We start from the raw sequence: 15,747 nt of genomic DNA, 5'->3' as shown, positions 1-15,747 counted from the left end.
ACTTCTTAGTATGGAAATGGTAAAGATCAGTAACTATTGCTTGTGCTGTTTAGAATAGGACTTACATGCAGTAGAGCTAACAAAACTACAGCCACTAATAATACTTTTCTTCTGTACTTGTGTAGCTCAATTACACATCTTAAGTGCAAATACCCGCTGAATGTGATCCCTTTTCCAAACCAACTGCCAGTTGTTTGCTTACCAAAATTTTAAGCCCCTGTTGGATTGGGAGTTTTAGCTTGAGATGTTTGCAAACAACAGTCTTTAACACATCTGTCTTTCTAGGATGTGGAGAGCTACGATCCAGTTCTGAATCCTGTTCTGAATCGTGAAGTCCGAAGAACTGGAGGCAGAGTTCTGATTACTCTGGGAGACCAAGATATTGATTTGTCACCATCCTTCGTTATCTTCCTTTCCACCAGAGATCCAACAGTAAGTAAAATCAAAAGCTGTCCTGTTTGTAGAAATGGAGTGTGAAGAAAGCTGAGAAAATTTTTCCATGTTTCCTGTGACAGGTTGAGTTCCCACCAGACCTCTGCTCTCGTGTTACATTTGTGAACTTCACAGTAACTCGCAGCAGCTTGCAGAGCCAGTGTCTGAATGAAGTCCTGAAAGCTGAAAGACCAGATGTTGATGAAAAACGCTCTGACCTCCTCAAGCTTCAGGGTATGTTTACCAAAATTAACTTCCTCCTGTTCCAAAAGAATACAGCGCATTTACTTTAGAGGTACACAGCAAAATGTCATACTCTTTTCAGGATGCCCAATGGCAAAGTACATACAATTCACATAATTCTTTAACACATCTGTACAATGTGGCTTTTTTTTTTAATTAAGGTGAATTTCAGCTGCGCTTACGTCAGTTGGAAAAATCCCTACTACAAGCACTTAATGAAGTGAAGGGACGTATCCTGGATGATGACACCATCATTACTACACTTGAGAACCTGAAGAAGGAAGCAGCAGAGGTTACCAGAAAAGTAGAAGAGACTGATATTGTCATGCAAGAAGTGGAGACTGTTTCCCAGCAGTACTTGCCTCTTTCTACAGCTTGCAGCAGTATCTACTTTACTATGGAGTCACTGAAACAGGTAGGTTGAGGTCTTCCTATCAAGAGCTTTGAGTGTTTACTGGTTAAAGCTAAATAGGCACTGCCTAATATTCCAGTTTGGTAGGCATACTCTGTTGGTTATCAAACAGCAGGATTGTGGAGAGAAAAAATAAACTCTCTTCTCTTTCAGATACATTTCCTGTACCAATACTCCCTCCAGTTTTTCTTGGACATCTATCACAATGTCTTGTATGAGAACCCAAATCTGAAGGGAATTACAGACCATACTCATCGTCTCTCAATCATCACAAAGGATCTCTTTCAGGTTCTGCTTTTTAATTAATAAATAAAGTTCTTTAATAATTTTGAAGGGTCAAAGTTCAGAGCTTCTTACACTATTACTCTGTTTTGTTCCTAGGTGGCCTTCAATCGAGTGGCACGTGGCATGCTGCACCAGGATCACATAACATTTGCCATGTTGTTGGCCCGGATCAAACTGAAAGGCACTATTGGGTAAATGTTTGTTTCCTTGCTTCACTTCAGTTGAAAATGGGAGGGCTGTCTTGAAGGTATCTAGCTAAGGTCTTCTTTTCCTCCTTAACATTAGGGAGCCTACATATGATGCAGAATTCCAGCACTTCTTGAGAGGGAAGGAGATTGTACTAAACACTGCATCTCTCCCGAAAATCAATGGTTTGACTGTAGAGCAAACAGAGGCAATGATGAGGCTGAGCTGCCTTCCTGCCTTTAAGGACCTTGTTTCAAAAGTTCAAGCTGATGAGGTAAGTGTTGGCTAGGGTCTGTCTCTCCAACTATCTTGTTAAGCTTTTCAGGTGTCTGCTAGAAAAGCTTCATGCTTACAAGTGAGCTCTCCTGCTGTGGAAAGGCAAGTCCTAAAGATTTAACTAGCTGTAGTTGTGGAAAGGAATGTTCTTACTTTCTTTGTAACCCAGCTGTGAAACAGTGCTGTAAAGACCAGCACTGTTCATCATTCAGAAACAGTTTCACCATTCATTGGCTTTGTGGTTGACCAACACTGCTTCTCATTGGAGCAGAAAGTGTGACACTGCGTATCTTTTGCTGTGTCACTATTGTGTGGTAATTATGCAGTAGAGGAGAGCAGTCTCAGCCCTACATAACTCCATTATGATGGGTTTTTGAACAAACCTATGTGGAATCAATTTGGATAGTACTCAGCTGCTGAACACTGCACCTTTTTGTGACTGAAGTGTCCAAAGACATCCTTGTCTTGACGGTGAAACTATATGTCATAAATTATGGCCATATCTTAAATAGTACCTGTTTGGTTTGCCCTGCCTAATTTTTATATTAGAAGTTGAATTCTCTTTACTACATCTCATTTTTCTCAAACTGTTCAGCCTGGAGTAAATTAACAGCTTGGCCTGGGACTTGATAGAGATCTGTAGAATCAAGGGTGCTGGAGGCTATTAGTGAAATGAGGCATGTCAGTGAAATGATTTGACACATCTAAAGATAGTATAATAGACAAGTAATTTGAGTTCTCCATGTCCTCGCTGTACTTTTCTGATACCTTGAAACTTAACTTCAGATTTTTTGTGTATTTTTTTTTCAATACAGCAATTCTGTATCTGGCTGGATAGCAGTTCTCCAGAACAGACTGTACCATACCTTTGGACTGAAGAAAAACCTGCAAGTAAGTGATGGTGCACTGTTGTCCATATCAGTCCTACTGTACTGATCTTACCAGTTACTGTGATTTTAAAAGCAATTCTAAAGCAGAATTTAATTTTGGACCTTAATAGTTGAAAAAATCATGAAGTTGGCATTGTATAAGAACCTCAAGTCTAGTGAGTTTGGTTCTGGGTTGTTTTGAGGTTTTTTGGGAGGTTTGTTTGTTTTCACTGGGTTTTTTTAAACCAAACAGTTCTAAGCAGTAGTTGCTACACTTGGTTGCTGCACCTTAACCTGTGCAGACCTGTTCTGGTCTTGCACTGAGAGTGAAATGTAATTCTACATTACATTGATTGATTGCGTAATAGTTTGGATTAACCTTAGTCACTGCCAGTCTGAAGATCGCTGAATACTCTAAAAAGCTCCAAGGCAGATTTTCTGAGGACAGGGCTGGTCTAGTAGAGCATTTAGACCTGCAGTTGTACCTAAGCATAAGGTCTTACCTCTTGCTACATTAGTTGTCAGTGCTAATTTTTTTAGAGAACTTGAGGGTAACTGTTTTCCTTCAGTTCCTCCCCCATGTGAAAGGTGACTTTAGGAAGTGTTTGCTGCCTTTGATCATTCCAGGCTCATTCCTGTGGCTTTCTAAATTAAGGATTCTAAGCTTGTATTTACTAGCTGTTTATTAATGCTGCTGGACCATTAACTGAAGCAGCTCTAGGTTGTCTACCTATCCACATTAGACAAGTGTATATGACTTCGAAGTCTAGCAGAAGAGCAGATTATTTTGTTAATGAAATGTGAAAAGATCTGTTGTCCCTGGAAATGAAAATCACTCATGTCACTAATTCTAGCCTGTAGATTTTGTAAACCAGCTGAACTGCTAATTTTTTTTCAGTTGTTAAAGTGAAAACAGAATTATAAGCATTTCATTAAAAAGTTGCATCAGATCTTCCGAAAGGATAATTAACTTTCTAAATACGTAGTCTTCAGAACAAGATGGGGAGAAATTGAATGGAGAATTGAAGAGAGGAGGGTGTCAAGAATGGTTTTCTTATCTGTCCATCTAATTGTGTCTCCTCTTTCCAGCTCCCATTGGACAGGCCATTCATCGCCTGCTTCTGATCCAGGCCTTCCGTCCGGATCGTTTGCTGGCCATGGCACATACCTTTGTTTCCACAAATCTTGGAGAGTCTTTCATGTCCATTATGGAGCAGCCTTTAGATCTGACACACATTGTGGATACAGAGGTAAACTACTTGTTTCTAAACTGCTTAGTGCCACCTTGCTTAAGTTCTGCATGAGTTCATAGTTAAGCTATCCAATGAATATTTCTTCCATTTACCATTCTCTGGTATCAGTGGATTGTTTTTCTTTTTTTAAAAAAGTAAAACTAAGAATAACATAATGGTTTTAGTTGTACAGAGGGAAGAACCATTGAGCTTACTGCATTCTCATATTTATCTAGTGAGTGATTCATATATTTTTCAACTTCTTGGAGCACAGGTGAAACCAAATACCCCTGTGCTGATGTGTTCAGTGCCTGGTTATGATGCCAGTGGTCATGTTGAAGACCTTGCAGCTGAGCAGAATACACAGATTACTTCTATTGCTATTGGTAAGAGCACACCTTATTTCAACATCTAAGGATAAATGAAATTGTTAGCAGTAAGAGATTTAGCAACCCTTCTGTCTTTCAGGTTCTGCTGAAGGATTTAACCAAGCAGATAAAGCAATAAACACAGCAGTGAAATCTGGAAGGTAAGTTCTATTTCATTTTCAGCTAAAATACTGCCTAGTAAAAAGGTAAAAGGGGGAAGTTAGCTATGGGTTAAAGAGATAAAACTGTGAGTAAAACAAAAAAGTAGGCTTATCTTTTGAATTTGTTTGTAATAGTAAGCACATCTGTTTACATCTTTTGTTTAAATATTTTCAGGAGAAGTAGGTTGTACTCGCAAAACAGGAAAGTTAACCCATTTACAGTACATAGTAACTGATTCTATTTAAAAGGCAAGTTAAAAAGGGGGCGAAAAATCTGTAGCACTGATACGTTCTGTTATTCTTTGTGGTAATCACAGCCAGGATCCATAAGCTGTTCACTAAAGAGTACTTGTTCTGTTTCAAAAATTCACAGATGGGTAATGCTGAAGAATGTTCACCTGGCTCCTGGCTGGCTCATGCAACTAGAAAAGAAACTACATTCCCTGCAACCCCATGCTTGCTTCAGACTCTTCCTTACCATGGAGATTAATCCAAAGGTAAGACACATTTAAAATTTGATTATCTGGCAGAGTAACTGGCTTGCAGAGCTAAGAGTGCTCCCCAGGGAAGGTTGTCTCATGACTGCCTTTCTGCAGTAAAGAAGGAAAATACACAGCTGTCAGGGCAGTTACTAGCCTTGCTTTCTGATAACTGAATTGTAGCTGTAAACTTCATACTGTTCTTTTTGCTGATTCCCCTAACCGCCAAAAGAAAGGCAGTACTTCATGTGCTCACCATGAGGTTTTGAAGCTAATGCAAACTGTGCTGGGATTTAATTTATTGAAGGCTAAAGCAGCTGGATTTGAGCTTATTGATCTTCTCTAGGTGCCAGTGAATTTGTTGCGTGCCGGCCGAATCTTCGTGTTTGAGCCTCCTCCTGGTGTAAAGGCAAACATGCTGAGGACCTTCAGTAGCATTCCAGTTTCTAGGATGTGCAAGGTGAGGCTGTGGTTTATCTTGGTGAAACTAAATGGAAGAACATGTTTGTTGAAATCTTACCTTAGATGATCAAACCTCAGATAATAAGATGTACCTGGAGTGTTTTTTGTCTCCTCACCCAATAAAAAAATAGTAGTTGCTTTTTCTGTTTGGTAGAATGTATTCAGTTTCAGTAACAATCTAGCATTAAATCTGATACTTTCTAAGTCTTTTAGCAGGCTTTGGTTTTATCAGTTCACTTGAGTAACCATTGTTTGGTTTTGTGTTGGTTATTTTCTCCCCACTTCTAGTCTCCAAACGAGCGTGCTCGTTTATATTTCCTCCTTGCCTGGTTCCATGCCATTATCCAAGAGCGCCTGCGCTATGCTCCATTGGGTTGGTCCAAGAAGTACGAGTTTGGAGAATCTGACCTGAGGTCTGCCTGTGACACAGTGGATACCTGGCTGGATGATACAGCAAAGGCAAGTACTGTTGTGTACTTAGGCACAGGTAACAGATTACTTTGGGTCTTCACTGAAACAGTCTGTTCTGGAAAAATTAGGGAAGTTAAATGAGTAGGCACAAAAAACCTGTTGGCAGTTCAACAACTGTTTCCTGCTAATTACAGGGTCGCCAAAACATTTCCCCTGATAAGATCCCCTGGTCTGCGCTGAAGACACTGATGGCCCAGTCTATCTATGGAGGTCGTATCGATAATGAATTTGATCAACGTTTGTTAAACACTTTCTTGGAACGTCTGTTCACCACCTTAAGTTTTGACAGTGAATTCAAACTGGCTTGCAAGGTTGATGGGCACAAAGACATCCAGATGCCAGATGGAATCAGGTATCACTTTTTCCTTATCCTGATCTCTTATGTGCATCTTTTTTTTTTTTTCTTTTTTTTTTAATTAGAAAACTGCACACAAAGAAAAACAACAAACTGAGCACATAACCTGTATTTCTGTGCTGAGCAAACATCTGTCTCAGGCAAAGCATTACCTTGGCATTCTAGCAGAGGAAACCCTTTAATGAATATTAAAATTCTGCCTTGCAGGCGTGAAGAGTTTGTGCAGTGGGTTGAGATGCTCCCAGATACACAAACACCATCATGGCTGGGACTGCCAAATAATGCAGAGAAAGTTCTTCTCACCACACAAGGTAAGTCCAGAACTTCAGCAATGTCTTCCATAGATTACCAGGCCACCATTTTAACTAAGAAGCACAAGAGAAATACAAATTTTGCTTAAGAGTCAATAGCTTTCTCCTTCTCCCTCAACATAATTGGTTTTTGAGTAATCCAAAAACTGACCAGGAGTCTGTGAACCAAAAATGCCAGTTGCATTTAGTCTTCCAGATGGCAAGTTACTGTCCTGATTCTGGAAACTTTATTATAAGCTTCTGGAGCCACCTACAGCTGGGCAGTTCTGAATCTTAGGTCTAGACTAGGAATAAGGGAATGTCCTGGTTCTTGATTGTAGCGAGATGTTTTAATCTTGATACCACTGATTTTTCTAACAGCAAATCTTCTTTTTTAGGCATAGATATGATCAGTAAAATGCTGAAAATGCAGATGCTGGAGGACGAGGATGATCTGGCTTATGCAGAAACTGAGAAGAAGACAAGAACTGATTCTACATCAGATGGACGGCCAGCCTGGATGAGAACACTGCATACCACAGCCTCTAACTGGCTTCATCTGATCCCACAAACTCTAAACCATCTGAAGCGGACTGTGGAAAACATAAAAGTAAGAACTGTGTTTTATTTAACACGGGCAGAGGAAAAGCACAAGTTCAGGTGCATCGTGGTTTGCAAGTACCAATTACACTGTTGAGGGATCAATGGAACCTGTATTGATGCTGATTTTGGGTGCCATAGCCATGTAATGACCTGCTGGGTTTCTTGAAATGCTCCTAAAACCTGGTTTATGTCTTTTGGGTAGTATTTGAAGAAATGCAATGGCAACAGTCTAACCAGGCACTCTGCATTAATTGTTCAACTGTGACTTTTACTTCCTTGCATCTCCAAGGGAGAGAAACAGTTGTAAAACAGTTTCTGCAATCACTTTCTTCACCACAGGCTGCATCTTCATGTTCAGTGCTTGTAGACACAGTGTCACTGCTCTGTCCACTCAGAATTTGGGGGTTGTTTTTCATAGCAGTTTTCCAGCAAGAGCTTTGATCTGCAGCTTACTTTGAATGTTTTGACCGTCAGGATCCTTTGTTCCGGTTCTTTGAGAGAGAGGTGAAAATGGGAGCTAAGCTGCTCCAGGATGTTCGTCAGGACCTGGCGGATGTGGTTCAAGTGTGCGAAGGGAAGAAGAAACAAACCAACTATTTGCGTACGCTGATAAATGAGCTGGTGAAAGGTATGGCAACTCAAATGAGCATCTCCCAGGGCTCTCTTTCCTTCTTGCACTCTGTAAGAGGCTACTGCAGTCAGCAGCTTAAAAAAAACAAACAAAAATGGTAGAAAAATGTGGATGGACTTTGTCACAAGTATTACTTAAAGTCGAGCATAAAATTCCCATTGGCTTGGTATGAGATTTCAAGTTGAGGTTGATAATAGCCTAATTATTAGGCTGTAATAATAATATAACAGGCTTTAATAGTAATATTATTAGGCTTTTTTATACAATTTATATTAGGAGCTTAATTTCTAGGCTGAAATCTTACTAAATTATTTCAATTTCTGACTTGTGACAGAACAAAGTTATTTATACCACCAAATCAGTAGTATTGGTCCTACAAAATCTTCTAGAATTTATTCAAATTATCTGAATTTCTATTTAATGATTGTACATACATGTGGAATTTTCACAGACATGCTGTATGTTGTAATACATGGTGATTTGAACAAAAGCATTTTCTGAAACACAGGTGGTTGACCTCTTCAGTTTTTTCTGAAGAACTTGAATCTTCTTGCAGAGTTGAAGATTCAGTCTTGCAGTAAACAGCTGTGTGTAACTGCAGCTGCTCTTGAAGGGTGTCTGTAAGTGGGTGGCATTTTAAATAGAGTAGACCTGGAGGCCATTTGCTCTGTAATCTTGGAAAGTGCTTTCACTTACTGAAGGGCTTTTTAAAGTAGAGGTTGATATTCCAGTCCAAGTCTTCAAAGTTTCAATATAGTGTGTAATTTCAACCTGTATATGAACAAAACTTAATTCTAATCACATCTTTGTAGGTATTTTGCCTCGTAGCTGGTCTCATTACACAGTGCCAGCTGGTATGACTGTTATCCAGTGGGTGTCTGACTTCAGTGAACGCATTAAACAGCTCCAGAATATTTCCCAGGCAGCTGCATCTGGTGGAGCGAAAGAACTGAAGGTACCTTGTGCTGACTCCTCAGGGTTATTGGTGGAGCTGTGTAGTTCCTGGTGTCTTCACATCAGGACTTCTAAATAGCTCCTCAGTCAATGAACTTGAGTCAATGATCTCTGCAATATCTGTAAATACTGCTGAGCGTCTCCTGATCACAGTGTGATGAGGCTTAGCAGGCTATCTGCACAGAGATCAGAGGGAGCATTAGTACTGTGGAACAACAGGAGACAAAGCCTTAGAGGAAAAAGCTTCTTAGCAGTTACACTGTGTTCCAGCAGTAGCAGAACATTTTTGGGTAAATAGATTGCTGAAGTTTTTATAATAGTCATTAATTAATACTGCAGCTGAAATACTTTCTTTCCTTATATTCCCCCCTTAAATAGAACATCCATGTGTGCCTGGGTGGCCTGTTTGTACCTGAGGCATATATTACTGCTACAAGACAATATGTTGCCCAAGCAAACAGTTGGTCTCTTGAAGAGCTCTGTCTTGAGGTCAATGTTACAACTACCCAGAACGCAGTCCTGGATGCCTGCAGCTTTGGAGTCACAGGTAAACTTAGCTGAAGGAAGGAGCTTCTGGTATTGAATGGGCTATGTCAAATGAAAAAGATACTGTTGTTGCAGAAGTTAATACACACTTTCTGAAAGTATTTTCGGATTAGTTCAATGTTAGTTATTAGGGAAGTACTTACAATGCCAATAAATCTCAAGACTGGGGTCAGTATATATTGAAGTGGTATTTAATAGTGTATCACCCACAACCTCTTCATTTTGCAATATGAAATACTTCTCATTTAGTGGACTTAGCCCTTAAATGATACAGAGGGAGACAGCGTTTGGATGTGTGAAAGCTCTTAGAACTCTTAGAACTGTATTGCAATTTGCAGGCCTGAAGCTTCAAGGAGCTACATGCAGTAACAACAAGCTGTCACTTTCAAATGCTATTTCAACTGTCCTGCCCATTACACAGCTCCGCTGGATCAAGCAGACAAATGCTGATAAAAAAGCAAATGTTGTAAGTATTGATGAAAATATTTAGATATCCCTAGCAATTTTTTCCTAAGGCTTTATGGATACTTGTACTAGGCACAAAAAATCGAATTGGTGTTCTCTAATTACCCTTGGTGTCAGTTGGCATCTAATTTCAGGACTAGCAGCAAACAGACCTAGTGCTGACCATGTCTTTCCTTTGTAGATAGATAAAAAGGAGAGGCATCCAAAAATGCTGTTCAGTGCTGTTCAAGTTAAAATTCAGATTTATACCTATAGCAGCATCTGTGAATTTATTAAGTCTTGGGGTTTTTTTCCTCATCTTCTGAGTACTAAATTATCTGAGACTAAATTCCCATCTCATCGGTACCATATAGTGTTACAGAAACTTGTGACGCTCTTCAGCTGTCTTACTCTCCTATATTCATGTTTTTCCCCAGGTTACTTTACCAGTTTATCTGAACTTCACTCGTGCTGATCTGATTTTCACCGTTGACTTTGAAATAGCCACCAAGGAAGATCCCCGCAGCTTCTATGAGCGTGGTGTTGCAGTTCTCTGCACTGAATGAACAAATTCATTTTCACAGGTTCATGCTATAGTAAGTGTCAGTCTTTTCTGTAGTGCTCACCTGTATTTCTGTAATCAGGGTAGGTTAGCAGATGGATTTTGAGTCAAGTTGGCTGGAAAGGCGATGGTGCGTTGGGAAGCTGATAGGTCAGTGAGATTTCTTTGAAGGAAAATTGAATGAGATTTTTAGATGGTTATTGGTAGATGTGATATTTGATGGATTATGGTATATTAAATAAAATATATAGCAAAATTTTTGACTGTCTATTTTTGTTAATCTAATTCTCAGTGATGGTTTTGGTTTGGAAAACCTGTACCCATGATCTTTTCAGAGAGCAGCTATGAATTGCTCTTCCAGCTAACCTTCAGTGACAGGGATCTTGGAATGTAAGTCTGTAGTGCAGTAAGACACAAAGCCTGACATCTGTGATAAATCAGGCCGTTGCATTAATTACTTGCAGTGGACTGGGGTCTTACTTCAAGTAACCTGCTGCATTGAGATACAATACATTGAGAAGCTGGAGTATCCCGAGCTGAACTTTCTTGTCCTGTTGACCATAGAGCTTCCTCTTTCTTAAACTGTTTTTATGGTGAAATATGTCTCCAGATTCATGTCTCAGTAACCCAAGAGGAGGCTATTAAATGCTTAGACAAGGAGTTACAATATTATTTGAGACTCTCACATATAATCCCCTTCCTTCAGTGATTTCTCCTATAAAAGCAGTGACTTTCATCAGCTCTAGTATTTTTCTGTGATAAGGAGTTCTACAGTACAAGCCTGTGCTGGGAGGAAAAATTGCTATCTCAGCCTGCCTCACATATTTGTTTTGGTCAATGCTTGCTGTTTACTGAAACAATTCTGCTTTCTGTCCTCTCCCTACTGTTTTGCAAAGTTAATCCCTGATACTGAACTGTCCTGTCTGGTTTTGTTACCTTAAAAAGTGTGAATCCCAGACCAGTGAATCATGCAATCTTTGTGCAGTTCTTACCCAGTCGTGAGGAACATAGATGAGAACTGCATGCATCATAATCCAAAATGAGTTGTAACTAATAATGCCTTTGCTTTGTTTCAGCCTCTTTGAGAGACTTTGCTTTCCAGCACCAGAGTATGTCTGGAACTGGTATCGCTGCCTCCAGCATCGTTTCAATTACACTGTACAGAAAAAGGCACCTCCTGCTAGCAGCATGCTCTGCGTACCAGCTGCAGTATGAAGTGTTAACTTAAATCCAGAGCTCACTGTTGGCAGCTCCACTGAACATTCACCTTCCTTTCAGCAACTGCTGTTTGTGCACAGCTCATAGACCTGGGCTGTGGTACCACTTACAGCTATTAAAACTCTGCCTAAAGCAGTTCTACATTTTGGCAAATGCTGATGGGGAGAGCAAGAGGCTCAAATATCCTAGAGCTTGAGCTTTCCAAACTTCAGCTCTTTTAGGTTAACTTCTCCCTTAGGCCTGAATTAACAAAATGTGCAGCTTCAGTTCACAAGTTATTCCACACCTGGATTTTTATACTGAGTAAACATATTCCAATAAGTAGATACTGTCCCATGTGGCTTACCTTTCCACTCACTTCCCTCCTCTCCTGTCATGTTTTTTCCATGCTGTGTGAAAAAGCTGCTTTAAGCGAAATCCTCTTTACGGTTTTTGGCTGCAGTTTGAAAGTCAGGGGTTCAGTTTTATTTAGCTGATGGGGCTGAGAGCTAGGGTGTCTAATAGCTAGGACCTAAAATGAGGGGCTCGGTTTTGTGACAGTATTGTATTCCTAAGTTTTTCACAAGTCTTCATTCCAGAGAGAACTGTAGCCTAGTTGCAGTACACACAAATCTATAGCTGCAACTGGTTGGTTGTTGGTTTGTGTGGAGTTTTTTTCAATTAACTTCATTTTTCTCTGGATCAATCTTTGCATCTGGACAAGTCAAGGGGCAACCACAGTAGCTTCTGTCTTGGGGCAAAGGCCTCTGAAACTTACTGTTTAACCACATATGTTGCAAGCTGATTAAAAACCATTTCCAGCTGGGGGAATAAGTATGAAAGAAAAGTTGCTTTAATAAAATAAACAACAGAGGTGGAAGGGTACAGTGCTAGCAGTTAAATAATATTTTGAATGGCTTTCCATCTTACGAAAGAAACAAAACTAAAAATCTCTGCCAGTTGTACAAAACAAATGCTTTCACAAGTTGCTGGTACTAACATCTTTCAAGCCATCATTATACTTTCATAGTTAGTAGTTCCCCTCCCACACAAATGGACTACTCAGATCCTAAACCTGGTTAAAGAAATGACCATACAGGAGACGGAAATTAGAGACGCAGTTTTTGCTCCTTAATGGTGGGCACCACTCCTGCAGCTCCTGAATGATTGCTTTTACTAAGAAGCTCTGAGCTAGTGTTCCACATCACATTGTAAACATTGATCTGGCAGCTACACAGAAACTGCCCAAAACATTGATCAAAGGAGGTAGGAGCAGCTGTGTTAACAGCAAGGAGATGATTTCTCCCCGTTTGAAGGATAAAATGAATGCTGCATTGCCAGTAGGTGCAGTCAGTTCAGCGTGATGCAGTTCAGCTGGTGGTAGTCAAACCTGTATCATTCACCACTCAAGGGGCAGGTCAGACCCAGCAAGAGCCAAACATGACATGAAGCAGGTACGTAGCTACTGGAAGCTAATTGCAGCCAAGGGGTCATTCTTCTTTCCCTCCTCCACAAACCCTTCGCAGTGGTGGTGAAATGACACTGAAACTGAACAGCTGCCTCCTGGTACTGCACACAGGAACTGGGCACCAAGCTTGTCTGTCATGCTGTGGATATACCTTTGGTACTTCACACTGGAACTGACACACTACTTGTTCGATTCCATTTTCTAGATGGATCTCAGAGCTTACTGTACAGTACAGTGCATTTGTAACAGGCCTGAGGCAGCCTATTTGCAGGTACACTCTGCAAAAGAAATCCCAACCAGAATGATCCTTCAGAACAGTTTGTCCAATGATTTATTCATCCCTTAGATTAAGTTGCACGGAATTTCTTTATTTTTTCACTAGCATCCTCTGGAGCAGGAATCCCTCGTTTTCTTTTAATCATGGGCTGCTCGGCCGTTGTGCCATGGCAGTGAGCTGTGAGCAGGGGCTGTGGAGCAGTGTCGGCCGGCATCGCAGGCACATACCCGGAGACGGGAGGGTGAACAGCCGTGGGTAAGGCGCCAGCAGGGGTCAGCCCCGCGGGGGTAAACGCTGCCGTGGCCGGAGACGGGTCAGCCCATGGCAACAGATCCTTCTCCAGGCCAGGAAGCTCCGGGGCTGCCCTACAGACATTTACTGCCTGAATGTCATCGACATTTGGAGGATGAGGGAAGGATTCTTCATCTTCTGAAGTATCCACACCCTTCAAAGGCATTGCTTTTGGGGCACTGTTTGTCCATGGTGCATCCTTTATAGTACAGTCAGAGTGAACAGATGCATCTTCTGAATCACCATCGTAAGGATCTAAAAACTAAAATAAACATCTCTGAACAGGGTGGATGATGATTTGTCCTTAAAAAATCAAACCAAACAAGATGCAACATACAATGGACTTTAAAATCCCTTTCAATGTAAGTCGCAGACTTACTGTGGAAGCTTTTCTGCTTATCCACACACTCCTACCTCTGTTTTAGTTTTCGGATGTTACACCAAAAACTGTAATACCCAAAACCTACTTGTAGTCTCCTGGATTCCTTTGCTTTCTTGAGTCCTCCAGCAAGAAGGCTAGGCACAACCTATTCAAGAGAAGTTAACAAAGCTTTATAAGGCACTTTCCCGTAAGTTACCAAATTCAAAACAGAGTAGGTGGAAATCCTAGAGAAGAGGAAGCCAGACTGTCATTTTGCTAAAAGATAATAAAAAGTGTGTCTCAGTCTAACTTTTAAAGGTTTGGTAAAGTTAACCTAAAACAGAGGTATGGTAAGTCTTAGTGCACTTAAAGCATTGCACTAAAAAGAACAGTGAGTGATTACATACCACCAGAAAAATAAACCAAAACTGCACTTAAATAATAGTAGTTAGGATACAATTTAGAGTTTAGAGAGCTTCCCTCCCACTCAGGTCTCTTTGTTCTTTCACATGGGGATGATTTGAAATCCCAAGATAACACTTAGAGTCTGAGCTTATTAACTTAAAAAAAAGAGCCATGTACAGAGACGCCCTTTAGAAAGCAAACCCCAGATACCAAGTCTCACAAAAGGAAAGAAGTTAACAGCAAGGAAGGTGGGAAAGTTCTTCTTGAAAAGGATCCACAGCAGGTGGTCAGAGAACACAGCCAGTCAGTGCCTTGCTGCTTCCAGTGGGAAGGGGGAGAGCTGAGCACAGCTGAGACAAAGCAGGGCTCAGGAATCTGGGCTCAACAGGAAACCAAAGGCTTTATCAGCAGATAAAGTCCAAGCCTGTTTTGTTACCGTGTATTCCTGTGCTGCTTCAAGGACAAAGACACCCCCACAAAGCCCTTCTGCTTCTGCAGGGAGCACAGATCCCGCAGTCCAGGCCTGGCATCTGCCTCGGCACCCTCAGTGAGAGCAGCCAGCTCTTTGTTCAGCCTGGGACTGGTGCAATCCCCCATTCACCCTGCCCAGCCATCACACAGCTGGATTTCCGGGCTGGTTTCTCCCAGGAGAACACAGACAACTCCACCCTTGCCCTGACCTTTTTGGAAGGTGAAGTGATGGCAGATTCCTGGCAGGCAGGTTCTCCAGCAGCAAGAACAGTCCATTCTCCAAATGGACCAACAGTGAGCATCAATTCCAAAGAGTTCTACCCACAAATTAATTATTCTGTTCTCCACTCCAGCATCAGGTCTTTTTTCATCAGCACTAAACACACTAGTTTGACAGAACAATGTTCAAGAAGTTAACAATATCCATAACTAGGCAAGAGCTGCTCTTAATCACCTCCAAAAGGGGCAGTCAGAAGGTGGAAGTTCTCTACCCAGAGCTGTAGAAATCCCAGAGCTGCAGATAACCACCAGGAACAGCCCAAGTCAGCACCTTCTTAGAAATAAACCACTGTCTCTTTCCTGCCTCATCCCCGTAGAATCAACTTTTCTGAAGTTAGTAACAGTTGTAAGAAAGAGCCTGATGGAAGGGATAGTATTTGGTTTGGGCTTGTTTTGCAGGCTTCTTTCCAGTTTTGCAAAATCAACAACCCTACAACATGCCTTGGATGCTCCCTATTGAGGCTGAAGGAAGAGCTGGATACACATCAGGGGATCACATCACCATCACACCACTTCAGTCAGTCCTTACCTCTGCCCAGGATTCAGACTCAGACTCGGTGCTTGACTCTATTGCGCACTTCTGCTGCAGAGGAGGAAGGGAAAGAAATGCCACTCAAAGCAGAAGTTACTGCAGCTTCAGGCTGAAGCTGAAATTCTAGTACCAACTGTAGGTGCTGAGTTTCTCCAAAGCTTCCCCATCTGAAGTCAACTTGTCTTTCCAAATATCCCACAGTTGT

At 41.2% G+C, this 15,747-nt stretch overlaps 1 protein-coding gene across 1 annotated transcript in view; it reads left to right on the top strand.

Annotated features, from left to right (window-relative positions):
* The window catches only part of DYNC1H1 (dynein cytoplasmic 1 heavy chain 1), a 45,349-nt gene extending 34,832 nt beyond the window's left edge, over window positions 1–10,517 (top strand). The window contains exons 58-78 of the mRNA XM_066321779.1: window positions 286–432; window positions 516–666; window positions 837–1,090; window positions 1,241–1,375; window positions 1,469–1,563; window positions 1,658–1,832; window positions 2,650–2,725; window positions 3,793–3,953; window positions 4,210–4,321; window positions 4,404–4,464; window positions 4,838–4,961; window positions 5,290–5,403; window positions 5,694–5,864; window positions 6,011–6,228; window positions 6,439–6,542; window positions 6,920–7,131; window positions 7,599–7,752; window positions 8,568–8,710; window positions 9,088–9,256; window positions 9,594–9,721; window positions 10,137–10,517. Of these exons, the coding sequence (XP_066177876.1) occupies window positions 286–432; window positions 516–666; window positions 837–1,090; window positions 1,241–1,375; window positions 1,469–1,563; window positions 1,658–1,832; window positions 2,650–2,725; window positions 3,793–3,953; window positions 4,210–4,321; window positions 4,404–4,464; window positions 4,838–4,961; window positions 5,290–5,403; window positions 5,694–5,864; window positions 6,011–6,228; window positions 6,439–6,542; window positions 6,920–7,131; window positions 7,599–7,752; window positions 8,568–8,710; window positions 9,088–9,256; window positions 9,594–9,721; window positions 10,137–10,265 (3,033 nt within the window). The 3' untranslated portion in view covers window positions 10,266–10,517. The remainder of the gene's footprint in view (window positions 1–285; window positions 433–515; window positions 667–836; window positions 1,091–1,240; window positions 1,376–1,468; window positions 1,564–1,657; window positions 1,833–2,649; window positions 2,726–3,792; window positions 3,954–4,209; window positions 4,322–4,403; window positions 4,465–4,837; window positions 4,962–5,289; window positions 5,404–5,693; window positions 5,865–6,010; window positions 6,229–6,438; window positions 6,543–6,919; window positions 7,132–7,598; window positions 7,753–8,567; window positions 8,711–9,087; window positions 9,257–9,593; window positions 9,722–10,136) is intronic.
* Window positions 10,518–15,747: the final 5,230 nt, after the last annotated feature.

This window comes from Sylvia atricapilla, chromosome 6 (genome assembly GCF_009819655.1).
Source record: "Sylvia atricapilla isolate bSylAtr1 chromosome 6, bSylAtr1.pri, whole genome shotgun sequence".
NCBI lineage: Eukaryota > Metazoa > Chordata > Aves > Passeriformes > Sylviidae > Sylvia > Sylvia atricapilla.
This window is presented reverse-complemented; position numbering and strand designations above follow the sequence as displayed.